Source organism: Cibotium barometz, chromosome 15 (assembly GCF_041138505.1).
Source record: "Cibotium barometz isolate CiBa-2024 chromosome 15, ASM4113850v1, whole genome shotgun sequence".
Taxonomy (NCBI): domain Eukaryota; kingdom Viridiplantae; phylum Streptophyta; class Polypodiopsida; order Cyatheales; family Cibotiaceae; genus Cibotium; species Cibotium barometz.
The window spans coordinates 27,562,163-27,589,860 of NC_141060.1; the positions used below are offsets into that span (position 1 = coordinate 27,562,163).

General features: G+C 45.6%; 2 protein-coding genes across 7 annotated transcripts in view; both read right to left on the reverse strand.

Annotated features, from left to right (window-relative positions):
* Positions 1–1,692: 1,692 nt before the first annotated feature.
* LOC147631124 (uncharacterized) lies at positions 1,693–27,054 on the reverse strand. 3 transcript variants are annotated; one of them, XM_086809462.1, is made up of 3 exons: positions 26,727–27,054; positions 25,947–26,053; positions 1,693–2,123 (listed from the first exon to the last, which is right to left on the reverse strand). In XM_086809462.1, the coding sequence occupies exons 1-3, from the start codon at positions 26,777–26,779 to the stop codon at positions 1,933–1,935; spliced, it is 351 nt and encodes a 116-aa protein (XP_086665588.1). In that variant the 5' UTR covers positions 26,780–27,054; the 3' UTR covers positions 1,693–1,932. The 3 variants fall into 3 exon arrangements, with proteins under 3 accessions (XP_086665588.1, XP_086665589.1, XP_086665590.1); XM_086809463.1 differs by lacking the exon at positions 26,727–27,054 and adding an exon at positions 26,577–26,714; XM_086809464.1 differs by lacking the exon at positions 1,693–2,123 and adding an exon at positions 8,009–8,176.
* The window catches only part of LOC147631125 (auxin response factor 12-like), a 40,069-nt gene continuing 39,415 nt past the window's right edge, over positions 27,045–27,698 (reverse strand). For all 4 annotated transcript variants that reach the window (XM_086809458.1, XM_086809459.1, XM_086809461.1 and 1 more), the window contains one exon: positions 27,045–27,543. In XM_086809458.1, coding sequence (XP_086665584.1) covers positions 27,363–27,543 — 181 coding nt within the window. In that variant the 3' untranslated portion in view covers positions 27,045–27,362. The remainder of the gene's footprint in view (positions 27,544–27,698) is intronic.

Consider the following 27,698-nt stretch of genomic DNA (forward strand, 5'->3'; position numbering starts at 1 on the left):
TGGCAAGCACAAGCCTGGTCCATGGTATAACCCATTGCCTGGAGGACCCTCGATGTTGCAAGTATCTCCCATGAGCTTCAATGCATACCACCTCTGCTTCCACTCTAATTCAACACCAACAAATCCTCGCCCTCGTCAATGTACTCACCACAAATAGCACAATTTCTAGATATCACACTATCAGATCAAGGTATAATATCATGTCGTGCCAAGAAGATATGAACCACCATCTACCCATACAAATCATACTATGGTGATCCTAGCACTTATTCCACCAATGATAAGAGTACGAAACACTTTTCCAACTACCTAATTTTAAAGGGTCCCAATCATTTCCACAACTGAAGGAGATCTCATATACCGAACTTCTACATCACCTATACCTTACATGCCACCTTAACAAGCTGCCTACCATCACGGCCTACCTAAAGCTTCTCACTAATATGTCCTACATTTGGCTGTGGATCTGTCCCAAATCATCCAATTAACCTCGCATGCTAACTTCATAGCGTATCCTAGACCACCCACACCTTTCCACCCCAACAATAACTTCACCACGAGTTGGGTGATACAAATACACAATCACTATTAGGAAAAGGGTATGTTTAACCACTCCATATGTTAACATTGTTTAACCCATCAGACTTCTTACCCACCTCAAACAGCTACTTATCTATTGTAAGATATCAGAAGAACATACAAGCGGACTTACCTTGTGCTTAATGTCAAATAAGAAAAGTCTAAAAACTTCGTGTATATACTTGCTTAAGACTACTAATAGAGGTTTCACCATTTTTAAGTTTGATTACACTAGTGTGAAAACTAGTCACTTATATGTAAGTCATTTTTAAGTTTTCACACTAGTGTGAAAACTAGTCACTTGTAAGTCATTTTTTACAATAAGCAATACACAATCATTTTCCTTGCAATAGAATACTTGTGTGCTCTTCTCTTCTCCACTCTTGCTTGCTTGGATGCTATTGGATTCATGCATGCTAGATAAATTCTTGCTTGAATAAGTTTGCTTGTAGGTTTCCCTCTTCCATTACCTTCTTCTTCCCCCGTCTCTTGAGAGAGAGAAGACCACACTAGTAAGAATTACCCTTCTTAGCCTCAACTTTGGTTAAACCTCAACTACTTGCTCACTATAGGTCCACAAAATAATCATTATAGCTATCTTATTCTCTGGTTTGCTGATTCATTACTCATAAGCAACTGCTTGAAAACAAAAAACACACGCTCCAACACTATGTCATTCTATATCTGGAGTTCTTGACGTTTTAGCTTTACATAAACTTGCATAACAAATATGCTTGAAAATTTTCTTTAATTTTATATAGCTTCTCATGTTCAATGAGAACTCCAAACACAAACCCATTTACATAATGGTCAACTTACAATCATATGAAACACTTTAATTTCACAATAGTAGACGGAGAAAAGATCTTGCCACAGACATCACTCATTTCATATGTTGATCATCTCATACAACTTGGAAAGTTTGGATACAATCAAGAAACAATTAGCAATGGATATGAGATTAAAGAGCTTGGAGAACATTAATGTCTTGGGGTTGAAGTTAAATATTTAAGGTTGTTTTTTCATAACAAAAGTATGCTCGTAATATCTTGTGAAGTGATTCAATATGCATTCATATAAACCTGGCACTACTCTCATGGAGGCTAACTTAAAGCTTATCAAAAATGACAATTCAAAGTTGAGTGCTATCAACTAATACAACCAATTGGTTAATTGTTTCATCTAGAGAATTCTAAGAGAATTCTCAAGTATCTTAAAAGAAAAATTGATTTATGCCATCCAATTCTCCTATAAAGCTCTTGGCATTCACAGATGCTAATCGGATAGGTTATATTGAAGACAAGAGAAGAGGTCCACCTCACATTTATCATTCTTCACTTGAAAATGCCATGATCAATTGGTCAAGCAAGAAACAACCCACAACTGACTCTCATCTACTCGAGCTGAATACAAAGGAGCAGCAAGCGTGGCATGTAAAATTGTATGGTTAAGAAGGATGCTTACAAATGTTGGTTCTCTAAATGAAAGAACTGCCGAAGTGTTTTGTGATGATCTTTTCAGCCTATATCTTGCCAACAACCCACCTTTGCAAGAAAGACAAAAGCCCATTAACATACATTTAGAGAGACAAGAAGTTAAAAGTATAGAAGAAATATGACATTTTTCATGAAACCATCTCTGCAGCAATTTCTTGTAAGGCCCTAATAGGGGGCCACAATGAGTGAAAAAAAGAAATGTATTAATTAGTGAAGGAGATGCTTTTCAAGGTCCTTTCGATTAAATTTAGAGGCTGGAAAAAAGTGGGGTCATTCCAATAGGACTTCGACGGTTATCGTGCGAATGAAATATTTGCAGCGCATCTCTCTCTCTCTCTCTCTCTCTCTCTCTCTCTCTCTCACGCCGATTGAGTACCGTTGGTCGAGTGGGATGACGAGGGCGCAGGCGCTCGCGCTCGCGCTCGTGTGGATGGCGGTGGTGGCGGTGGTGGTGGTGGGGTTATACGCGGAGCGCACGTGCGACGAGATCAAGGGCGGCCTGGTGGAGAGCTGCGGGAAGTACGTGATGGGGGACGATCCGCCGGAGGCGGATGAGGGGGGGCAGTGCTGCTGCTCCATCGTCACCGACCCCAACATCTTTTGCGTCTGCAACCACCTCTCCATCATCCCTATCCCCCGCGGCCTCATCAACCAGATCGCCCTCAAGCACGTCATCCACGCATGCGGCCTCACCGTCCCCCCCCAACACTCCAACTGCGCAGGTGCATTTTTCATTCAACAAAGATCCTCTGCCGCAGCCTGATTTTTGAATGGAATTGAATGAAACTGAGATGAAATTTCCAGGGACCTGCTATGTGGAGACACGTGATACAGGTACATGTATATATACATACAAACGTACATACTCATGATGCATACGTGCATACATTCATACAACGTTCTCTTGTACATCCATGTCATGCTCGAACATGACACCACGAATATGTTCAGGGGCACTGAGTTTGCCCTACCTCGTAGAATAGTAAGACTATGATGTACTATGCAGACCATTTAAAATTTGTTATTTTAGCAAGAGCAGGCGTTGCTGAAGGCAAAGTAGGCACAGACGCTGATGAAATCGTTGAACCAAAAGAAGGACAAGATGCAGATAGCGCTGCAGCAGCTGGTGTGGATGGCAACACCATGCCCCCCTTCTTCATCATCAACGGTACCGCAGTCTACGATGCTAAGCGCGACCAGATGACGGTTCTGTTCTTTTTTTGCTTGGGGATCTTATTGAAGGAGATTGAATTTGCATGTAATACTACGTAGGTTGCCGGATTTTGATATTTAATGTTTGCTCACGATGGGGCTGCTAGAGAGTTTGTGGGTGTGACACCAAGTATGAAAATTCTAACTCCATAGGAATTTAAAAAATATCTGTGGTGACAGAATTTTGATCGGCCTTGTCTCTGTGGAGCTGTGATTTTTTCCGAATAGGAGAGTGAATAGGAGAGTGAAAAAAAGAAATGTATTAATTAGTGAAGGAGATGCTTTTCAAGGTCCTTTCGATTAAATTTAGAGGCTGGAAAAAAGTGGGGTCATTCCAATAGGACTTCGACGGTTATCGTGCGAATGAAATATTTGCAGCGCATCTCTCTCTCTCTCTCTCTCTCTCTCTCTCTCTCTCTGACGCCGATTGAGTACCGTTGGTCGAGTGGGATGACGAGGGCGCAGGCGCTCGCGCTCGCGCTCGTGTGGATGGCGGTGGTGGCGGTGGTGGTGGTGGGGTTATACGCGGAGCGCACGTGCGACGAGATCAAGGGCGGCCTGGTGGAGAGCTGCGGGAACATGACACCACGAATATGTTCAGGGGCACTGAGTTTGCCCTACCTCGTAGAATAGTAAGACTATGATGTACTATGCAGACCATTTAAAATTTGTTATTTTAGCAAGAGCAGGCGTTGCTGAAGGCAAAGTAGGCACAGACGCTGATGAAATCGTTGAACCAAAAGAAGGACAAGATGCAGATAGCGCTGCAGCAGCTGGTGTGGATGGCAACACCATGCCCCCCTTCTTCATCATCAACGGTACCGCAGTCTACGATGCTAAGCGCGACCAGATGACGGTTCTGTTCTTTTTTTGCTTGGGGATCTTATTGAAGGAGATTGAATTTGCATGTAATACTACGTAGGTTGCCGGATTTTGATATTTAATGTTTGCTCACGATGGGGCTGCTAGAGAGTTTGTGGGTGTGACACCAAGTATGAAAATTCTAACTCCATAGGAATTTTCTTTGGTATATTTAAAAAATATCTGTGGTGACAGAATTTTGATCGGCCTTGTCTCTGTGGAGCTGTGATTTTTTCCGAATAGTAGAGTGACTAGTAGAGCTCATTGTGTGCCCCTATTGGGATGGATGCTTTAGAACCTCGGTGAAGGCTTTCTCGGAGTCGAAGAAGGTGATGTGAACATCCTTAGTATTATTATTATTATTATTAATACCGTCATCATGATTATCATTATTGTGACTTAGATCCTCCACAAGCTGTGTCAAGAGCTTGTTATGCAGCTCGCTGAGATTGTTGATCTCTTCCACGCACCCATACTCGCTTGAGTTGGTGAACACCTTCGTGTATATTGTGTGAACCACTTCCGTCTAGCCTTTAAAAAAAAGGATAAGCTAAGGTTTAAAGCTTTGAAAAATCGTTTGAAGACGGCAGCGGCATTCTTCCCAGCACGAGACGACGACGGCAGAAATCTTCCCCAAGCCGAGACGCTGCTACGTAGACCACCTAACTCTGGGGGTTTTGATAGACACAATGCAGCTTTATCAAAATTGAACCAATACCAGATGTGTATTTCAAGAAAAGCCTAAAACAAGTACTCTGCATATGGAAAAAAACTGCAGATGGTATAGCCAAAATATGAACAAAATCCCAACATTTCTTTCTATATTCTTCCAGTCGCAAAACCAGAATCACCAATGAGTGAAAAAAAGAAATGTATTAATTAGTGAAGGAGATGCTTTTCAAGGTCCTTTCGATTAAATTTAGAGGCTGGAAAAAAGTGGGGTCATTCCAATAGGACTTCGACGGTTATCGTGCGAATGAAATATTTCTTTTTTTCACTCTCCTATTCACTCTCCTATTCGGAAAAAAATCACAGCTCCACAGAGACAAGGCCGATCAAAATTCTGTCACCACAAATAGGGGGCCACAATGAGTGAAAAAAAGAAATGTATTAATTAGTGAAGGAGATGCTTTTCAAGGTCCTTTCGATTAAATTTAGAGGCTGGAAAAAAGTGGGGTCATTCCAATAGGACTTCGACGGTTATCGTGCGAATGAAATATTTGCAGCGCATCTCTCTCTCTCTCTCTCTCTCTCTCTCTCTCTCACGCCGATTGAGTACCGTTGGTCGAGTGGGATGACGAGGGCGCAGGCGCTCGCGCTCGCGCTCGTGTGGATGGCGGTGGTGGCGGTGGTGGTGGTGGGGTTATACGCGGAGCGCACGTGCGACGAGATCAAGGGCGGCCTGGTGGAGAGCTGCGGGAAGTACGTGATGGGGGACGATCCGCCGGAGGCGGATGAGGGGGGGCAGTGCTGCTGCTCCATCGTCACCGACCCCAACATCTTTTGCGTCTGCAACCACCTCTCCATCATCCCTATCCCCCGCGGCCTCATCAACCAGATCGCCCTCAAGCACGTCATCCACGCATGCGGCCTCACCGTCCCCCCCCAACACTCCAACTGCGCAGGTGCATTTTTCATTCAACAGAGATCCTCTGCCGTAGCCTGATTTTTGAATGGAATTGAATGAAACTGAGATGAAATTTCCAGGGACCTGCTATGTGGAGACACGTGATACAGGTACATGTATATATACATACAAACGTACATACTCATGATGCATACGTGCATACATTCATACAACGTTCTCTTGTACATCCATGTCATGCTCGAACATGACACCACGAATATGTTCAGGGGCACTGAGTTTGCCCTACCTCGTAGAATAGTAAGACTATGATGTACTATGCAGACCATTTAAAATTTGTTATTTTAGCAAGAGCAGGCGTTGCTGAAGGCAAAGTAGGCACAGACGCTGATGAAATCGTTGAACCAAAAGAAGGACAAGATGCAGATAGCGCTGCAGCAGCTGGTGTGGATGGCAACACCATGCCCCCCTTCTTCATCATCAACGGTACCGCAGTCTACGATGCTAAGCGCGACCAGATGACGGTTCTGTTCTTTTTTTGCTTGGGGATCTTATTGAAGGAGATTGAATTTGCATGTAATACTACGTAGGTTGCCGGATTTTGATATTTAATGTTTGCTCACGATGGGGCTGCTAGAGAGTTTGTGGGTGTGACACCAAGTATGAAAATTCTAACTCCATAGGAATTTTCTTTGGTATATTTAAAAAATATCTGTGGTGACAGAATTTTGATCGGCCTTGTCTCTGTGGAGCTGTGATTTTTTCCGAATAGGAGAGTGAATAGGAGAGTTTTTTTTTATTCACTCTCCTATTCGGAAAAAATCACAGCTCCACAGAGACAAGGCCGATCAAAATTCTGTCACCACAGATATTTTTTAAATATACCAAAGAAAATTCCTATGGAGTTAGAATTTTCATACTTGGTGTCACACCCACAAACTCTCTAGCAGCCCCATCGTGAGCAAACATTAAATATCAAAATCCGGCAACCTACGTAGTATTACATGCAAATTCAATCTCCTTCAATAAGATCCCCAAGCAAAAAAAGAACAGAACCGTCATCTGGTCGCGCTTAGCATCGTAGACTGCGGTACCGTTGATGATGAAGAAGGGGGGCATGGTGTTGCCATCCACACCAGCTGCTACAGCGCTATCTGCATCTTGTCCTTCTTTTGGTTCAACGATTTCATCAGCGTCTGTGCCTACTTTGCCTTCAGCAACGCCTGCTCTTGCTAAAATAACAAATTTTAAATGGTCTGCATAGTACATCATAGTCTTACTATTCTACGAGGTAGGGCAAACTCAGTGCCCCTGAACATATTCGTGGTGTCATGTTCCCGCAGCTCTCCACCAGGCCGCCCTTGATCTCGTCGCACGTGCGCTCCGCGTATAACCCCACCACCACCACCGCCACCACCGCCATCCACACGAGCGCGAGCGCGAGCGCCTGCGCCCTCGTCATCCCACTCGACCAACGGTACTCAATCGGCGTCAGAGAGAGAGAGAGAGAGAGAGAGAGAGAGAGAGAGAGAGAGAGAGAGAGAGAGAGAGATGCGCTGCAAATATTTCATTCGCACGATAACCGTCGAAGTCCTATTGGAATGACCCCACTTTTTTCCAGCCTCTAAATTTAATCGAAAGGACCTTGAAAAGCATCTCCTTCACTAATTAATACATTTCTTTTTTTCACTCATTGTGGCCCCCTATTCACCAAATTTTCGCTGAAACAGAGAAACATTAATCCTAATTTTTTAAACTTTGTGAACATAAAAAGAGAAATCCCAAACCTAAGAGGAAAGTATGTCACGGAAACCCTAACAGGAAATTATGGTCAGAAAAACCCTAACAGAGAGGTCTTAAACTGTGAATAAGAGCTAGCGATATGTTGCCCTGCCATCCGTTGCTTTCCCATTCTTGAGGCGATGGTTCGCCATAGTCCCCGTAGCTTGCCATCGTTTCTCAGGCCAGCCTCGCGTTGTGACTTTCTGAAACGGTTGGCTCAGAGGGAAGCAAGGGCGCCACTATCCTCAACGACTTCCATGATTGTAGCGTTTAATTTTTAAAAAAAACTCTTAACAAAGGTTATCAGAACTTTCTCGTATTAATTAATCGATTTTGAATTTTCACTCATTGTAGGCCCCTATTATAAGTCCACCACACTAATGATGGCATATTTTGAGGTCACCAAAATGTTCTGCTTTTGTAGAGTTCTGGTCCCAAACGGTCCATCCGTGTTTTTGAAGCACCCCTTTTCAAGCGCCCTATATAGTCCTCCTCTTACTCAACCTCCCCTACACAGAGAGAAAGGAACCACAGAGAGAGAAGGGGGTCTTCTTTCGCACAGCAACATCAAACCCCCTATAAGCACTGGAGATGCTAGGGTGCCGCCCGTCCGGCCTGGACAGAGAGAAAGAGGAGCATCCTCATTGTGTATGCAGGACGCCTGTAGCCAACTCATCAATAGTATTTCAGGATGATTCGTTTGACAACTGCAATTCACATAACCTGCTCTTTTTCTTTCCAAGGTCAAGAGGCTAATTTAATTATAATGCACCCAAGAAACCTCCTTTTTATCTACAGGTCAAGAAAATAATTACACGCTAGTTAATTACAATGCACCCGAAAAAACGTTTTGGATGCATATTTTTGGCTTATGGTCTCTGAACATGGCCCACCTACCCTACCCTAAGTCCAAAAACAGATTTGCTTGCACTAAATCTCACATGCTACAATCTAGCCCATGACATCATGCTCCTTGGCCTCTTGGTTCCTTAACCTCTATCTGCAAGTGCCCATGGCAAAAATACATTTTCCCTTTTTGTGACACATCTAACTACTTGAATCACCCCTTTCCTAAACCTTACCTTGCCCACTTTTATTTATATTACACTCATAAATCGCAGCAAAATTGTGCTCAATCCGCATCTTTTAAGCAATACAATAAAATCCAGTACTTGATCCCCTGTCCACACCACACATTTTTTATATCCCAATCCCAATCTTCATCCAAATAATGCTCGCCTCTCCAGAGGGTGCTATTATTGCATGTCTATCAAAATATAAGCAGCACTCACATTGTGCATGCCCATCCACTGTAAATCTATCATTGATGTCAAAAGCTATGTTCAGCATTTAAGGTTTGTGAAAAATACACGAATGAGCATTCTGCTGAGGCTGGCAATATATTCAATCCAGATTCAAGGGTGATCATGCTAAGGTAGATGGTCATTATCCATGGCCACTATTATTTTGTCACTAGTGAGAAACTCACGTGATGCCACAGACTAACATAGTTTCTTGTACTAAAGTTGACAAGACAAAATGCTCCCATTGGATGGGCAGTTTGTAGTGTGACCTGCTCTCCCCCCCTCCTGCAAATCTGTCTGCGCCTCCCTCCCTGCCCTCGCCTGCGCTGTCGCCTTCCATCCTTGCCCCCCTCCCAGCCCCTGCTTTCCTATTTAGCCTCCCCCACCCCCCCACCCCCTTCAGCGCCGACCCTCCCCGTCTTCACCTCTTCGCTGGTTCTCCCCCCCTTTTTTCTCCTCTCGCTGCCCCCCTCCCCCCTCCTCCCTTGTGTCCCCCTTCCTTCTCGGTAGCTTCTCCTCCTTTTCTTTCGCCTCCTAGTTCTCGGGGCTTTCTCCTATCAGGAAGTCTCGGCTTTTTCTGGTCTTCACCAGGACTCCATGGAAGTCGCTCTGTCAACCCCGACAGAGGCTGCCATTACTTGCTTATCATTTTCAAAAGCGAACCTTCAGCTTCTTGCTATGACTGTTGCATCATTAGTGGCCTCCACTCTGGTATGCAAGATTGTCCATAGCCGCCCGGCAGGCGGACAACTCAGAGATCTTTAGCAGGGGAGCCTCATGGGTGGGCTTGCAAAGATCATAGACATTCATTCGCTCCCTCGTGGCTACTATCAGGTGGAGTTCGACTCGCCAGCAACGTCAAATCGAGTCATGTAGCTAAGCCCCGTTGCACTACATACGGCCCAGGCCTTCTTTGCACAGTGACAGCACGGCTTCAGCCCCATGTCCGACCCTCTGGCTAGCGTGTCGGGCTTCCCAGTGACAGTCTACTTCCCAAGCCTTAGGAAGGAGAGGGTCCTAGCGGCCCCTCCGATTTGGCAGCCGTTTCCCCGCCAACATCTCTCCTCCGGTTCTCACTTTCTAGTGAGGCCAACTGGCCCCACTGAACCCAAACCCCTGACGAGGCCCTCCTAGCAGCCTCCATCTCCGATGGATCACTCTCAGCCGGTCTCTTCTCTCTCTCTCTCTCTCTCTCTCTCTCTCTCTCCCCCCCCCCTCTTCCTCCGCCTCCGACTTTTCTCGGAACGGTCCCCTCTGCCCCATCTTCTTCCTCTGAGCCCGCACTCCCCCCTCCCTCCGCCTCTCCATAACACTCCCGCCGCCCTCCAACAGCACCCAACCCAGAGCGGAGGCAGCCAGCGAGTTCCGTTCGCCGCTGAGTTTCGTTCGCCGCTTGATCCATAGATTCTTGGAGCCGGTCAAGATGACCATCACCACTTCCCTGGTGAGGGCTCTCCCATTAGAGTCCCCGGGTGGACCCCCAGGATCTTGGGGCTGCCTGTGGATTACAGTTTCTTCCGATGTCTCCCAGTGGAAGAAGTAGATCTTTTTGAGAAGACAGTAGCACCCATTTGGATGTGTGGTGTTCCATCACTCCAGACCTTCTACGCCAGAGAGTGGCACGATGATCTTTTCTTTTCCTTTGAGTACAGCCTCGGAGATGGAGTGGGGCTCAAAGTCGGTGGCTGCCACCATCCAGGGGCACGCAGTCGAGCTTTCACACCATCTTCCCAATCTTCGCATCACCGATGTGCTCACCCACCTTTGGCCCTTGGCCAGGATGGAGCTTGGAGGCTCAGGCCATAGGAACCAGGACGGGGAGGTGGTGGCCTCTAGCTTGGAGGTGCTGCTCTGTGTGTTCCTGCATATCTCAGTAGTAGTACCACTTCCCCCCTCTTATAGATACCTCCATTGTGATCGATGGAGTTCGGAGTATGCCTACTTTCGCGCTTGGACAGAGTAGCGACACATGGAGGAAAGGATCCACGCCCACTTGGCGCGCCTTCCGCCCCAGGACTAATAGTGATTATTCCCCATCTAAACCCACGCCCAAGACTCTTCGAGTGGAGGGCAGTTCCAATAGTTGAGCTTCCCACAGAGATTGATATGCGTATAGCCTCATGGAACATTTAGGGTTTAGGGGGGCCAGTGCTTTCAAAGACGAGGCGTCCTCAGAGGCGAGCTTCACAGAGCTACAATGGGGGGAGCCATTGACGTTATTTTTCTCCAAGAGCACCACCTCTCCGAGGGGCGTACCCGCCGCTACGAGAAGATTTTACTAAGCAGGAGCCACACTTTTTGGCTCCCCTCTTTTGGCCCCTCAGGGACGCAAGGAGTTTGTATCTCTATCAATGAGGAGTATTACCGACGGTGTCAGGCTCAGGTATCATAGTCTCTGGACGAGCACAGTGGGTCACCATTGCAATTGGAGAGAATTGCGTGAGCTTCCTCAACGTCTATGCCCCAAACGCCGCAGCAAGTAGAGCCACATTTTGGAGCTCAGTTCATCAGGCCCTTCCTCAGGCTGACTTTTGGTGCATGGGGGGAGACTTCAACATGATTGAGGCAGCAGAGGACCGACTTGGATCCTCTAATGTCAAAATTACCGGAGCGTGATCCGAAAAAGTAGTGCTCGCCAAGATGCTGATCATGCCCTCACGGTTGCAAGCCCAATTATCCACATAAAATCTATCAAGTCAAGAGAGGTTGGGGCCGGTGCTCCTCCGATCAGACCGCGAGAAGCACAGCTCCCGGGGCTGCACCGAAACTCTCGAAGATGCCAAGGATCCTGTCCCCTGAGTGCCAGTATCAACTCCTCCCATGCAGAGTACTCTGCGCCTGAGAATGTGGCCGTGCCTCCCCCCTAGAGGCAGGACACTCAAGCGAGCTCTGGGATTCCGGACAGCCTTATTCAGGACCCTGAGATCTGCAGCAGGATAGAGCAGATTTGGGTGGGATTCGATTTTATTTCAGGCTCTACTGCGTGCACCTTGGATGAGGGCCTAGGTGAGATCAACAGTTTTTTTACAGGAGGCGGCTCAAAGTAGATTGGAGGGATTCCGTGAGTAGGAGAGGAGTCTGAGGAGGGGTCTAGCTTCGCTTCAACGGCTTTAGTAGAGTTCCCCCGATAGCCCTTGGATTGAGAGTCAGCTTGCTATCGCCCTACGGAGATCAGATCCATCGAGGAGAGGAGGGTGGAGTATAGATACCATGCCAGAGCTTTCTTTTGGACCCAAGCTAGCAACAGTGTTAAGGGAGACTTCTTTGAGATAGTAGGTCCCCACAAGAGGAGAGATGGTATTCGCAGGTTACGTGGACAGGATGGAGACATTGTTTGTGAACCCCCCCCCCACATGAGAGCCATCGCCACTGATTTCTTCCGATCTCTCCTCACCAGTGCCCCATTATCCCCACAGGTGATGGATGTGTTGGGGTAAAGGCATTATGCCCACCCTTATAGTGTGTACAAGCCCATAAGTTATAGTACATAGTACACTTAGTACTTTTAATGTACTAAGTGCACTATGTGTACTAGTGCAATATACATGTGTGATAGGGGAGTCACACACTCATCTTGATGAGTTGACTTATCCCCACAACTCTCTCTCTCTCTCTCTCCCTTGTTTCTCTGTGTATGTCTCCCACATGAACTCTAACCCTAATTCTCTCTCCCATTCAACTGGTATCAGAGCAACGGTAGTATCCGTGTGTGTGCGGAGTCGTCTTCATCGCGAAAAAGAAGCTCGGCTATGGAGCCTTGAGCTTGGCACGAGCAGAGGAGATTGCTTGGAGCTTTCTGGTGCTCAGCAAGGAGCACGTGCGCTGCAAGACAGTGAGAGGGAGTGGCAGCCTGTGCGTGTGAGCTTTGGAGACAGCGCTGGACTAAAGGCAGTGTGCCCAAAACCCGTGGTAGAGGGCGGCAGCAAAAAGCCGACACGTTTACGTGTCCACGTGGAGGTTCCGTCGCCCATTGCCTTTCCTGCGTAGTCAATTTGATCCCCTCACAACCGCCTGCTGTGCTGTACGAAGAACTGGTCGCCTGCGTGGTGCCATGTGCAGCACCGAATGTTCAGCCAGGCGCACAACAGCTGCCACGTTCTCTGCACGACTGTACCCGTCAGCTGCAAGTACAGTCGCCCAGCAAGTACTGTACCTGCAGGTGACCTAAATCTGCAGTGCAGCTAGCTCCCAGCCTGCACACCTGAATCCGTACCTGCACAGTGACAGAAGCATCATCTCCTTCACGTGTAAATACGACTCCCCCCTTTCCTGCAACAGAAATCAGAAATCAGAGGTATTTTGCTTCAATTTTGGAATTTGCACGTCCAATTATCAATTGAGCAGGTACATTCATCAATTGAGCAGGAACAGGTCAAAATTGCTCAGATTTTGAGCAAAATTGGCAACATTGGGTGACAGTGGTCACATTCCTGGTCAATTTGCAGCAAATTGGATGTCAAAATTTGGGGCTTTTGATGTAATTGAGCCATTGGGCATTCATAAATGCTGTATGATGTGAGCAATCTCACATTTGGGGCAAAATTGCAGGAAATTGCAGCGCAAATCAAAGGGCTTTTGTGCCGATTTGGTTGATTTGCATGCAGGCACTCGCATTTGATGCTTTGGGCAACGTGTTGATGCCCGACAAGCATTCAATGTGCCTGTAAATCAAGGGGCTTTCATGTATTGGATGTATATGTGGCCAGGGGGAAGCACTGTGAACACTCTGGATGCCTTCATGTGCGTCAATGTACCATGTATGATCAGAAATTGATCTTAAATCAAGGGGCTTTTCAAGATTTTATGCTTGTTGAGCTTGGCAAAGCAGCAGGCAAGACTCTTATGCCTTGAATCCTCAGAAATCAGCTTGCAGTCAAGGGGCTTTTGCCCAATTTCTGTTCGGGACTGTTGTATGCAGTGTTCGGGACTGTAAAAGTCTGATTTTCACTCATTTGGACAGCCAGGAGAGCATTTATTGCTACTGTACCTGCTCGTACAGATTTGGTACAGCTTTGTACAAGTTTTGGCATGGCTGCACATTGATTTGAGTGAGGAAAAGGTTCAATTTCAGCTGCTGTACTTGCCGGTACAGGTTTGGTACATCATTGGTGAGCACTTGGTACTGTTGTACAGTACTTTGGAAGGCAAAAGAGCACATTTAAGGTGCTGTCCTAAATCTGCAGCAACCAGATTTTGGTGATTTCATCACATACAGTGGGAGTAGAGTTGCATTCGTGCTTCCGCAGTGGGAGATAAAGCTTGGGAGAACAACTGTGAGCACTTTGTGTGCTTTTGGTGCAGTGTTTGCACATTTTGCAGGGAGTCAGGCATTGACAGGTTGCATATTGCTATGGCAACCACAGGTGAGAGCTCTTCATTGCTTCACATCAAGAAGCTTGAAGGCTCACATAACTATGATATTTGGCAAACCCAGTGCTATAATGTGTTGCTCCAGAAGACGCAGCACAAGCCTATCAAAGAAAGGGGTGTAAAGCCCGCTTCTCTTACTGCTGAAGAGTGGGAAGATATGGATGAGCTGGCAAGATCTACTATCATGTTGTCTGTGTCAGACTCTTTACTTTTCAACATTCGTGAAGAGAAGACAGCTTGGGGAATGTGGCAGAGATTGCAGGACTTGTATGCCCAGCAAAGTGCCTCAAGCAAAGTGTATTGGTTGAAGAAACTCATAGGTCTTCAGATGAAGGAAGGGGCGTCTATGACAGCCCATCTAAATGAGTTTAATGGTATTGTCAGCCAAGTTATAAATCAAAAGTTGGCAATGGACGATGAGTTCAAAGCCACTTTTCTCTTATGCACTTTGCCAGAGAGTTGGGACACATTCAGGACAGCCACTAGCAATTCGAATGCTATGCTGTCATATGCAGATGTTGAGGGTGCTCTTCTTCAAGAAGAGATGAACAGGAAAAACAACTCTGTTGGAAAGTCCAATGCAATGAATGCACGTGGGAGATCCCAGCAAAGGGGTAAAAGCCAAGAACGGGGAAGGAGCAAGTCCCGCTCCACAAAGGATTTGGAATGCCATTATTGTGGCAAGAAGGGACACATTAAAAAGCAATGCTACAAATGGAAAAATGATCAAAAGGAAAAGGGAAAAGGCAAAGACAAAGACAAAGATGAAGCCAAAGATGTAAAGCCAAAGGGCAAAAGTGGAGTCAAGATTGAAGAAATCAATGTGTCACATGCAGGTGACAGTGAGGATGAGGTCCTATTTACTGTTGGGGTAAAGGCATAATGCCCACCCTTATAGTGTGTACAAGCCCATAAGTTATAGTACATAGTACACTTAGTACTTTTAATGTACTAAGTGCACACTGTGTACTAGTGCAATATACATGTGTGATAGGGGAGTCACACACTCTCACTTGGTGAGTTGACTTATCCCCACAACTCTCTCTCTCTCCCTTGTTCTTCTCTGTGCATGTCTCCCACACATGAATTAACCTAACCCTAATTCTTCCATCTCTCCCACACAACTGGTATCAGAGCAAGTCACTCCTGGAGCTACCCATTTCAGTTGTGCGCCTTCAAGCTGCTGGCTGCACTTCCGTTCAGACTGTCCCGCATGCCATCGCTCTGCTCGGCCAGTCTTGGCGGCACTACTGCAGGCAGAACCACCTCTGCCCCTTTCCGTTGGCTAAACGGCGCTAGTTGGAGAACCATCAATAGCCAGCCAACGGGCGGTCCTTGCATCTCAGCCAGCAGAGCTTAGCCCACTTTGTGCTTACACGGACAGGGTACCTTTTCTCTGCAGTTTTGGCCTCCTCCGACGCATCCGTGCGCATTCACATGGCCATCGCTGTCCAGTTCGTCCGCACCCCCGGTGTCCAGCCATGTTGGCGTAATCACTAGTCTTTGGCGTCGACTGACTGCTGGGCGTGAAGCGAAGGCTACCATAGCCGAATAGAGGCAAGGTGACGTCAACAAGCAGCGCTAGGCGAAGCAGGCAAACACGAGCGAAGAAGCGTTGGGCGGAGCCCGTCTTGTAGACTGGCGCTAGGCGAGCCAAGCGCACAGCAGCCAGGCGAACGTGAGCAGCTTGCATCAGGGTCGCAGCAGCCAAGCGAACCACAAGGCAGCAGCTCCGCAGGCAGGTGGGCGAAAGGAGAATGTGGCGGGCAGCCACTTCTGCACTGAATCACAGCAGCCAGGCGAACGTGGGCAAGCGCGGCAGAGCTACCCGTAGCAAATCACAAGAGGAGCAGTCCTGAAGCCCGTGCCTTCTTAGGCATCGTTCCCAGCAAGGAGCTCCCACCTGCACAGAACAGCAGCAGCATCATCACCCTCTTTTCCTGCAACAACAAAATTCAGCCTGCAAATTGAAGAAAAATCAAAAAATTACAAGGTATTTTCCTCAATTTTTTTTTGGGATTTGCAATTGAGCAAGTACAGTAATCAATTGAGCAGGTACAGGTGCCCAATTGCTCAATTTTTGAGCAAAATTGGCAAAATTGGGTGACATTGGTCACAATCAGGATCAATTTGCAGGAAATTGGTCACAATCAGGATCAATTTGCAGGAAATTGGATGTCGAAATTTGGGGCTTTTGATGTAATTGTGCAATTAAGCACTCATACATGCTGTATGATGTGAAAAATCGCACATTTGGGCAAAATTGCAGCAAATTGCAATGCAAATCAAGGGGCTTTTGTGCCGATTAAGTTGATTTGCATGCAGGCAATCGCATTTGATGCTGTGGATAATGTGTTGATGCCTTACAAGCACTCAATGTGCCTGTAAATCAAAAGGCTTTCATTATTTGGATGTATATGTGGCCAGGGGGAAGCATCGTGAACACTCTGGATGCCATCATGTGCGTCAATGTACCATGTATGATCAGAAATTGATCTTAAATCAAGGGGCTTTTCAAGTTCGTATGCTTGTTGAGCTTGGCAAAGCAGCAGGCAAGACATTTATGACTTGAATCCTCAAAAATCAGCTTGCAGTCAAGGGGCTTTTGCCCAATTTCTGTTCGGGACTGTTGTATGCAGTGTACAGGACTGTAAAAGTCTAATTTTCACTCATTTGGACAGCCAAGAGAGCATTTATTGCTATTGTACCTGCTGGTACAGATTTGGCACAGCTTTGTGCAAGTTTTGGCATGGCTGTACACTGTTTTTGAGTGACCAAAAGGTTCAATTTCAGCTGCTGTACTTGCCGGTACAAGTTTGGTACATCATTGGTGAGCACTTGGTACTGTTGTACAGTACTTTGGAAGGGCAACACAGCACATTTAAGGTGCTGTCCAAAATCTGCAGCAACCAGATTTTGGTGATTTCATCACATAAAGTGGGAGAAAAGTTGCATTTGTGCTTCCGCAGTGGGAGATAAAGCTTGGGAGAAAAACTGTGAGCACTTTGTGTGCTTTTGGTGCAGTGTTTGCACATTTTGCAGGGAGTCAGGCATTGACAGGTTGCATATTGCTATGGCAACCACAGGTGAGAGCTCTTCATTGCTTCACATCAAGAAGCTTGAAGGCTCGCATAACTATGATATTTGGCAAACCCAGTGCTACAATGTGTTGCTCCAGAAAAAGCAGCACAAGCCTATCAAAGAAAGGGGTGTAATGCCCGCTTCTCTTACTACTGAAGAGTGGGAAGATATGGATGAGCTGGCAAGATCTACTATCATGTTGTCTGTGTCAGACTCATTACTTTTCAGCATTCGTGAAGAGAAGACAGCTTGGGGAATGTGACAGAGATTGCAGGACTTGTATGCCCAACAAAGTGCCTCAAGCAAAGTGTATTGGTTGAAGAAACTCATAGGTCTTCAGATGAAGGAAGGGGCATCTATGACAGCCCATCTAAATGAGTTTAATGGTATTATCAACCAGGTCATTAATCAAAAGTTGGCAATGGACGATGAGTTCAAAGCCACTTTTCTGTTATGCACTTTGCCAGAGAGTTGGGACACATTCAGGACAGCCACTAGCAATTCGCATGCTATGCTGTCATATGCAGATGTTGAGGGTGCTCTTCTTCAAGAAGAGATGAACAGGAAAAACAACTCTGTTGGAAAGTCCAATGCAATGAATGCACGTGGGAGATCCCAGCAAAGGGGGAAAAGCCAAGAAAGAGGAAGGAGCAAGTCTCGCTCCACAAAGGATTTGGAATGCCATTATTGTGGCAAGAAAGGACACATTAAAAAGCAATGCTACAAATGGAAAAATGATCAAAAGGAAAAGGGAAAAGGCAAAGACAAAGAGAAAGATGAAGCCAAAGATGTAAAGCCAAAGGGCAAAAGTGGAGTCAAGATTGAAGAAATCAATGTGTCACATGCAGGTGGCAGTGAGGATGAGGTCCTATTTACTTCTTCACTTGATGCCCATTCACTTCTTACAGGTGGTCATGGTATGCACTCATGGATCATTGATTCAGGTGCCTCCTTTCATGTCACAGGTTGCAGAGACTTGTTTGTCAGGTATACTGCTGGCAATGAAGGAGTGGTTTATTTGGGTGATAACCATGCATGCAAGATACTTGGCAAAGGTGATGTGAGGCTTGTCTTTTCAGATGGCTCACAGCTTATGCTCCATGATGTCAGGCATGTGCCTGAGATAAAAAAGAATCTGCTTTCTACTGGACAGCTTGATGATGCTGATTATGTTACCACATTTGGTCGTGGAAAGTGGAAGATTAGTAAGGGCTCACTGGTTGTTGCCAGAGGCTCTAAGGTGGACACTCTTTATTTCATGCATGCAGGTGTTTGTCACCATGCTAATGTAAATGCAACCGAGCTGCCGGAAATCTCTATGTGGCATAGCCGGTTGGGACACATGAGTGTCAAGGGAATGGAGCAATTGTCTCGTTTGGGTTACTTGCCTTCTCTAAAGTTTTCAAGTTTTCAGTTTTGTGAGCATTGTATATATGGTAGGCAACTACAGTGCCCCCACAAGAAAGCTCTTGGACAGAAAGATGCTCAGTTAGAGCTTGTGCATACAGATGTATGTGAGATGCCTCAGCTTTCTTTGGGAGGGGCAAAATACTTTGTGTCTTTTATAGATGATGCCACACGCAAGGTGTGGGTTTATCCTCTTCGTTTGAAGAGTGATACATTCTCAGTGTTTCAGAAGTTTGTTGCTCTTGTTGAGAATCAAACTGGCAAAACACTGAAGGCTTTGCGTTCCGACAATGGTGGAGAGTACATGTCCAAACAGTTTCAGGACTTTTGTGATGCTAAAGGCATCAAGAGGGAGCTCTCTACTCCTTATGATCCTCCACAAAACGGGACAGCAGAGAGGATGAACAGGACCATACAGGAGAAGGTCCGTTCTATGTTGTCACATGCTGCATTACCTCGTGGTTTTTGGGCTGAAGCTGTTATGACAGCCGTTCACCTTATAAACAGGTCACCTAACACGAGGCTTGGTGGGAAAGTGCCAGAGGAAGTATGGACAGGGAAGCCTCCGTCATACAAGCACTTGAAAGTGTTTGGTTGCGTTGCGTATGTGCACATACGCACGGAAATGCGCACCAAACTTGATCCTAAGTCTCACAAATGCATATTCCTAGGATATGGTGACAGAGGTGAAATGGGGTATAGACTTTGGGATCCCATGAATAGAAAGATCATACGCAGCAATGATGTCATTTTTGATGAAACATGCATGTATAAGGAGCCTGCAAGGCAACAGGAGCCTGGCAGAGTCATCTTTGATGATGATGGACATCATGGACAACAACAAAGGGCTGTAAATCAGCCATTACAGCAGGAAAACCAGCCCTTAAATGGTGCTGAAAATGGTCCAAATGGACAGCCAGAGATGGCAGAAGATATCCCTATGGATATACCACAGTTAGAGGAGATACCGGGCATGATTTTTCAGCCCTATGGCATGGAACAGGAGCCACCAATGGGTGATATGCAGGCTGGACAGCAACCTGCAAATGATGGTCATTGGGTACGGAGGTCCACTAGACCCTCCAGAGCCCCTGACACGTTTGTTCCAGGGGTTGACTACTTGATGCTCACTGACTGTGGGGAGCCCTCATGTTATAAGGAGGCTTTACAAAGGGCAGACAAGGCTCTTTGGGAGCGTGCCATGAAGTCAGAGATGGATTCTCTGCATAAAAATGGAACTTGGAAGTTGGTGCATTTGCCTGCAGGCAAGAAGGTTTTGCCATGCAAGTGGGTATACAGGCTCAAAGTTGCACCAGATGCAAAGCCAAGATACAAAGCCAGGTTAGTAGCTAAGGGCTTCAAGCAGGAATATGGTGTGGACTTTGATGAGATCTTCTCTCCAGTGGTCAAAATGACCACACTTAGAGCTGTGTTAGCTCTGGTTGCACATGATGATCTGGACTTGATTCAGATGGATGTGAAGACTGCTTTTCTTCACGCTGATCTCCATGAGGAGATATATATGCAGCAGCCAGAGGGTTATGCAGTGAGTGGAAAGGAGAAGCTTGTATGCAAGCTGAAAAAGAGTCTTTATGGGCTCACACAGGCACCAAGGGAATGGTATCACAAATTTGATACATTCATGAAATCACAGAAATTCAGGAGAAGTGACATAGATCACTGCTTGTACACCAAGAAAGCTTTGGATGGCAGTCTATTGATCCTCATCTTGTATGTTGATGATATGTTGATTGCCGGGAAATCTCGTAAGGAGATGGATACCTTGAAGCAGAGGCTGCATCAAACCTTTGATATGAAGGATTTGGGTGATGCAAATCACATTTTGGGTATGCGGATACTTCGGGACAGAAATCAGCATGTGTTGTATTTGTCTCAGAAGGAATACATTGGCAAAGTTTTGTAGAGGTTCAATATGGACGGGGGGAAGAAGACTAGTACTCCTTTGCCTCCATATGTGAAACTCAGTGCTATGGACAGCCCACAGTCAGATAGAGACAGGGCTGATATATGTATGCTTCAGCTTGTGGCAGTCTCATGTATGCCATGGTTGCTACTAGGCCGGACATTGCATTTGCAGTGGGAGTGGTTTCTAGATACATGGCCAACCCTGGCAAGAAGCATTGGGAAGCAGTGAAAGGTGTCATGAGATACCTGAAGGGCACATAGGATATGTGCATATGCTTTGGCAAACAGGATGCATTAGTGCATGGTTACACGGATTCGGATTATGCCGGTCATCCAGATAACCGGAAGTCTACTACCGGTTATGTGTTTACATTCACAGGAGGTGCTGTGTCATGGATATCCAGGATGCAGAAGTGCACTGCCTTATCTACTACAAAGGCCGAGTATATTGCAGCCACAGAGGCTTGCAAGGAGGCATTATGGCTATCTCGGTTAGTGGTTGATTTGGGTTATACAGGGGATATTCCATTGTTGCATTGTGAAAGTCAGAGTGCCATCCAGTTGGCAAAGAACCCTGTTTTTCATGCAAAGACGAAGCATGTGGATGTGAAGTATCACTTCATCAGAGAGGTGATAGAGAACAAGCAAATTCAGCTTGTTAAGATTCACACGGATGACAACCCGGCTGATCTGTTGACAAAGAGTTTGCCTACGGAGCGGTTTGCTCATTGCAGACACTTGATGGGCATTGGATGAGGCCAGTTTCAGCCTTGATATGGCCTTGTATATTATCATGTACATGCTGATTTTTCTTTTCCTTCATTTAAGGGCACTTTGCCTTTAAGTGGGAGGTTGTTGGGGTAAAGGCATAATGCCCACCCTTATAGTGTGTACAAGCCCATAAGTTATAGTACATAGTACACTTAGTACTTTTAATGTACTAAGTGCACTATGTGTACTAGTGCAATATACATGTGTGATAGGGGAGTCACACACTCTCACTTGGTGAGTTGACTTATCCCCACAACTCTCTCTCTCTCCCTTGTTCTTCTCTGTGTATGTCTCCCACACATGAATTAACCTAACCCTAATTCTTCCATCTCTCCCACAGATTTACGTCTTCACTTGATGCCCATTCACTTCTTACAGGTGGTCATGGTATGCACTCATGGATCATTGATTCAGGTGCCTCCTTTCATGTCACAGGTTGCAGAGACTTGTTTGTCACGTATACTGCTGGCAATGAAGGAGTAGTTTATTTGGGTGATAACCATGCATGCAAGATTCTTGGCAGAGGTGATGTGAGGCTTGTGTTTTCAGATGGCTCACAGCTTATGCTCCATGATGTCATGCATGTGCCTGAGATCAAGAAGAACCTGCTTTCTACTGGACAGCTTGATGATGCTGATTATGTTACCACATTTGGTCGTGGAAAGTGGAAAATTAGTAAGGGCTCACTGGTTGTTGCCAGAGGCTCTAAGGTGGACACTCTTTACTTCATGCATGCAGGTGTTTGTCACCATGCTAATGTAAATGCAACCGAGCTGCCGGAAATCTCTATGTGGCATAGCCGGTTGGGACACATGAGTGTCAAAGGAATGGAGCAATTGTCTCGTTTGGGTTACTTGCCTTCGCTAAAGTTTTCAAGTTTTCAGTTTTGTGAGCATTGTATATATGGCAGGCAACTACAGTGCCCCCACAAGAAAGCTCTTGGACAGAAAGATGCTCAGTTAGAGCTTGTGCATACAGATGTATGTGAGATGCCTCAGCTTTCTTTGGGAGGGGCAAAATATTTTGTGTCTTTTATTGATGATGCCACACGCAAGGTGTGGGTTTATCCTCTTCGTTTGAAGAGTGATACATTCTCAGTGTTTGAGAAGTTTGTTGCTCTTGTTGAGAATCAAACTAGCAAAACACTGAAGGCTTTGCGTTCCGACAATGGTGGAGAGTATATGTCCAAACGGACTTTTGTGATGCTAAAGGCATCAAGAGGGAGCTCTCTACTCCTTATGATCCTCCACAAAACGGGACAGCTTACTGACTGTGGGGAGCCCTCATGTTATAAGGAGGCTTTACAGAGGGCAGACAAGGCTCTTTGGGAGCGTGCCATGAAGTCAGAGATACTGCACAAAAATGGAACATGGAAGTTGGTGCATTTGCCTGCAAGCAAGAAGGTTTTGCCATGCAAATGGGTTTAAAGGCTCAAAGTTGCACCAGATGCAAAGCCAAGATACAAAGCCAGGTTAGTGGCTAAGGGCTTCAAGCAGGAATATGGTGTGGACTTTGATGAGATCTTCTCTCCAGTGGTCAAAATGACCACACTTAGAGCTGTGTTAGCTTTGGTTGCACATGATGATCTGGACTTGATTCAGATGGATGTGAAGACTGCTTTTCTTCACGGTGATCTCCATGAGGAGATATATATGCAACAGCCAGAGGGTTATGCAGTGAGTGGAAAGGAGAAGCTTGTATGCAAGCTGAAAAAGAGTCTTTATGGGCTCAAACAGGCACCAAGGGAATGGTGTATGTTGATGATATGTTGATTGCCGAGAAATCTCGTAAGGAGATGGATACCTTGAAGAAGAGGCTCCATCAAACCTTTGATATGAAGGATTTGGGTGATGCAAATCACATTTTGGGTATGCGGATACTTCGGGACAGAAATCAGCATGTGTTGTATTTGTCTCAGAAGGAATACATTGGCAAAGTCTTGCAGAGGTTCAATATGGACGGGGGGAAGAAGACTAGTACTCCTTTGCCTCCATATGTGAAACGCAGTGCTATGGACAGCCCACAGTCAGATAGAGACAGGGCTGATATGGCCAAGATTCCGTATGCTTCAGCTTGTGGCAGTCTCATGTATGCCATGGTTGCTACTAGGCCGGACATTGCATTTGCAGTGGAAGTGGTTTCTAGATACATGGCCAACCCTGGCAAGAAGCATTGGGAAGCAGTGAAAGGTGTCATGAGATACCTGAAGGGCACACAGGATATGTGCATTTGTTTTGGCAAACAGGATGCATTAGTGCATGGTTACACGGATTCGGATTATGCCGGTTATCCAGATAACCGGAAGTCTACTACCGGTTATGTGTTTACATTCACAGGAGGTGCTGTGTCATGGATATCCAGGATGCAGAACTGCACTGCCTTATCTACTATAGAGGCCGAGTATATTGCAGCCACAGAGGCTTGCAAGGAGGCATTATGGCTATCTCGGTTAGTGGTTGATTTGGGTTATACAGGGGATATTCCATTGTTGCATTGTGACAGTCAGAGTGCCATCCAGTTGGCAAAGAACCCTGTCTTTCATGCAAAGACGACGCATGTGGATGTGAAGTATCACTTCATCAGAGAGGTGATAGAGAACAAGCAAATTCAGCTTGTTAAGATTCATACGGATGACAACCCGGCTGATCTGTTGACAAAGAGTTTGCCTCCGAAGCGGTTTGCTCATTGCAGACACTTGATGGGCATTGGATGAGGCCAGTTTCAGCCTTGATATGGCCTTGTATATTATCATGTACATGCTGATTTTTTTTCTTTTCCTTCATTTAACGGCACTTTGCCTTTAGGTGGGAGGTTGTTGGGGTAAAGGCATTATGCCCACCCTTATAGTGTGTACAAGCCCATAAGTTATAGTACATAGTACACTTAGTACTTTTAATGTACTAAGTGCACTATGTGTACTAGTGCAATATACATGTGTGATAGGGGAGTCACACACTCATCTTGATGAGTTGACTTATCCCCACAACTCTCTCTCTCTCTCTCTCCCTTGTTTCTCTGTGTATGTCTCCCACATGAACTCTAACCCTAATTCTCTCTCCCATTCAGGATGCACGCGAGAGGGTCTGGCGGCACACGAGAGGTGGTTCCCCTCGCTCTTCGGTCCTTATTGACTCCCTTCACTGCAGAGGAGCTGGCGGAGGCATTGACTGCTCTTCTCAGAAACAAATGCCCAGGGACGGATGGACTTCCAGTTTCTTTCTTCCTTTGCCACTGGGATCTCATGGAAGGCGGCCTTTGAGCAGCCTTCAATGAGATTATGATCAGAGGTAGCAACAGTACATTGGCAGTCACAGGGCCTCTCACAGCACTTCCTCACAGATTTTTAGAAGAGGCTCTAGGACAATTTTTGGCCTCAAAAGATCACCCTCTTTCTCTAGTTGATGGCACACAGGAGCTTGGCGGTGGGCACGTGGTTGGCCATTGGAGGTCGACCAGCACAGCTTGCACGGGGTGCGGTCACCCTCAGGAGTCTCAACAACATTGTCTTTGGGATTGCTCGAGGGCTCAGTAGGTTTGGCAGCGGAATCTGCGCATCTTCACGGTGGATAGAGCCTTGATACTTGGGGCACCATCGCCTGGGCCACAAATGTTGAGGTTGTCAGGGATTATGAGGAGGATGGGGGGAGGCTTGCCCTTCGGGTTTCTCACCTCCGCATTTTTGCAGTGCCAGTCTCAACCCCATCTATAGACCACTGGAGACCAGGCTCATGTCAAAGATGGGATATATGCAGTACCATTGCAGCCTGGCACATATGGCGAGCTAGATGCAGTGAAGCCATCGAGGGTACCCACACTCCGCCTGTTGCAAATCCATCAAAAGAATTTGGTGCGGTCAGTGGGAGAAGTTGCAGGGTGGCTCTGATCGCATGCGGAAGTGGCGGGAAGCTTACTTGAGGCTCTGGCGGCCTAGCCCTTTTCTCACAGATAAAGGAGGTGATCCCACTTGGCATTACAGACCACCCGTGTGGTTATCCCCCGCCCCCCTCCCCTTGTAGGAGATAGCCTTCTCCTCATAGAGCAGCCAGCCAGAGGGGAAGTGCATCTTTCTCCACCCCTTATGATTATTTGATCCCCGCCCTTTACATGTGGCAAGGTTGTATCTAGCCCTTTGTGGTTGTATTTAGCCCATTGTGGTTGTCTTTCATTAACTAATAGAAGGATCTATTTCTCATGGGGGGGAAAAAAGTTGACAACACAACTCCAATTGAAAATTCTTGATAAATTTATTTAATCCTATCAAAAAAAAATTCAAATTGTTGTTAAAAAACAACTTGAACTTTGTATAGTAAACTGATATGTAGATGTACTAAAATATTGGTGATTTTAAGAGAATTATAAATATCAAAACATGGGGGCAAGGTTTTTTTTGCTAAGTAATTTAAGAGAATAATTATTAGTTGTGCATTTGAGAAAAAAAGGCATTAAGAACTTGGATGTGGATCAATATTTCTGGCTAATCTACAAAATGTAAACAGCAGACCTTCAAAATGTGCAGCATGCAATTTGAATACCCACTCTAGCTTATCCTACCTTATTGAAGTGCCTGCATACCTGGAGAAACATTGCTTCGGCTTTGGTTTGAAGTAGAACTAAAGGTAGGTAGTTCTTCACGACTCTTCAAAGTGTCTATGAGGTTCCGAGGCCAGATCCAAGCAAACCTGGAAATCAAAATGTGTTAAGAGTGCAGACATTCAAAAAATGTTCATGCAATTGGTGATGGCACAACCGTGTATTGTAGTTTGAGATGAGAAACACAATAAGAAACTATAAATAGCATCTCACATAAATCTAGGTTCAAAAAAAAGAAGGAAGACTGACTACTCAAGATTCAAACTAACTGTTTATTCAGCAAATAGCTACTAGCATGGTCAACATCATTACAGCACCAAATGCTTGCAAAAAGTCAACACATACATGGATTCATGCATGCATGCATTGCATGTGTGCACATGTGCATACATACATTACATGTGTGCATGTGTGCACCCGTGCCTACATACATGCATTTTGTGTTGTGCACGTGCACGTAAGCGTGCGTACATACATACACTCAGGCATGTATGTGTGACATACATATATGCATATACATATACATATGGATGTTCATACATACACACGTGCATGCATGCGTAATTATCCAAGATCACAAATCGAGAAAAAATCAATAGAGAGTTGAATTACATTTGCATCCCACATGCTCATCATGCTCAAATTGCACAGCGACGAGTGCCATCAAACTGAACCCCTTTTCCCAACAGACTCTCTCAGCTGATCCTGGCTGGTATTGTTGCCTCAAAAAACAAGAAGTTACAGGAAAATTGAAGCACTTACTGTTCCTCTACCTGCTCCAAGAAAGAAGAGAATGTATTGACGATTCCAAGCATTAGTTAAGCTGCTGATAGTTTCAAAAACAAACGTCAAACATCATTAGTCTCAACAATAAAGCCTTCCAAATTGATAAAATGGTATGCACTGGGGAGATTTGAAGAGAGAATCTTTGACTGGAAGATAGAATCTTTTAATGGAAGAGAGGAACTTTGACTGGAGCAGGGAATCTTTGATTGACAAACCCGCAGATCTTTTCACATCATTCTCCTGCATCCTGTCAACTCGTTCAAGCACGGTTTGTATATCGATTTACTGATGATGTGAAGAAAAATGCCCACACAAACAAATATATTTCAAGATTTCCCCTCATAAATTTCAGGAGCAATCCAAGATTGATAACCATCCATCATTCAGTTAACAAAACGGTTTAGTTTGCAAGCTAAAGGCATTGGTTAGGCTTCTTGTGTTTTAAGCATATACAAGAATCTACACTGGCTTTGGACATTAACCATGTGTACGTGCTCATCTCTATAATAAGGAGGAAAAACCTTTCCTTCCTTTATTACAACAAGAGCACAGACAGAACTCATTAGAGACGGGCCTGCAGCTGCATTAGGTCCTGTTACCGAACATCACCATTTAGTAATCAAAGGAACCAGCTGAGGTGATTACAGAACTTGGATACTGGGAGTCCTGTTGTATGGTACCATCTTCAGAGCTACTGCTTGTCTGCTGTCGTTGCATGGAGAATTCGTTTCGCAAACCTAAAAACTCTAAGGGAGACAAAATCTTCAAAGAGCGTACACTGTTGATGAATACCCTGTAGAATGTGCAGAAATCACATATAAGGAAATGCACTGGAACTTGGAAAGGCGGAAGATGGGGGAATAGAAAGGCGAGGGGGTTAAGTCACTAACCCAAAACGCTACATAACATTATGTGCATGCAAAGTGTATTTATAAAAACCCTTGACTG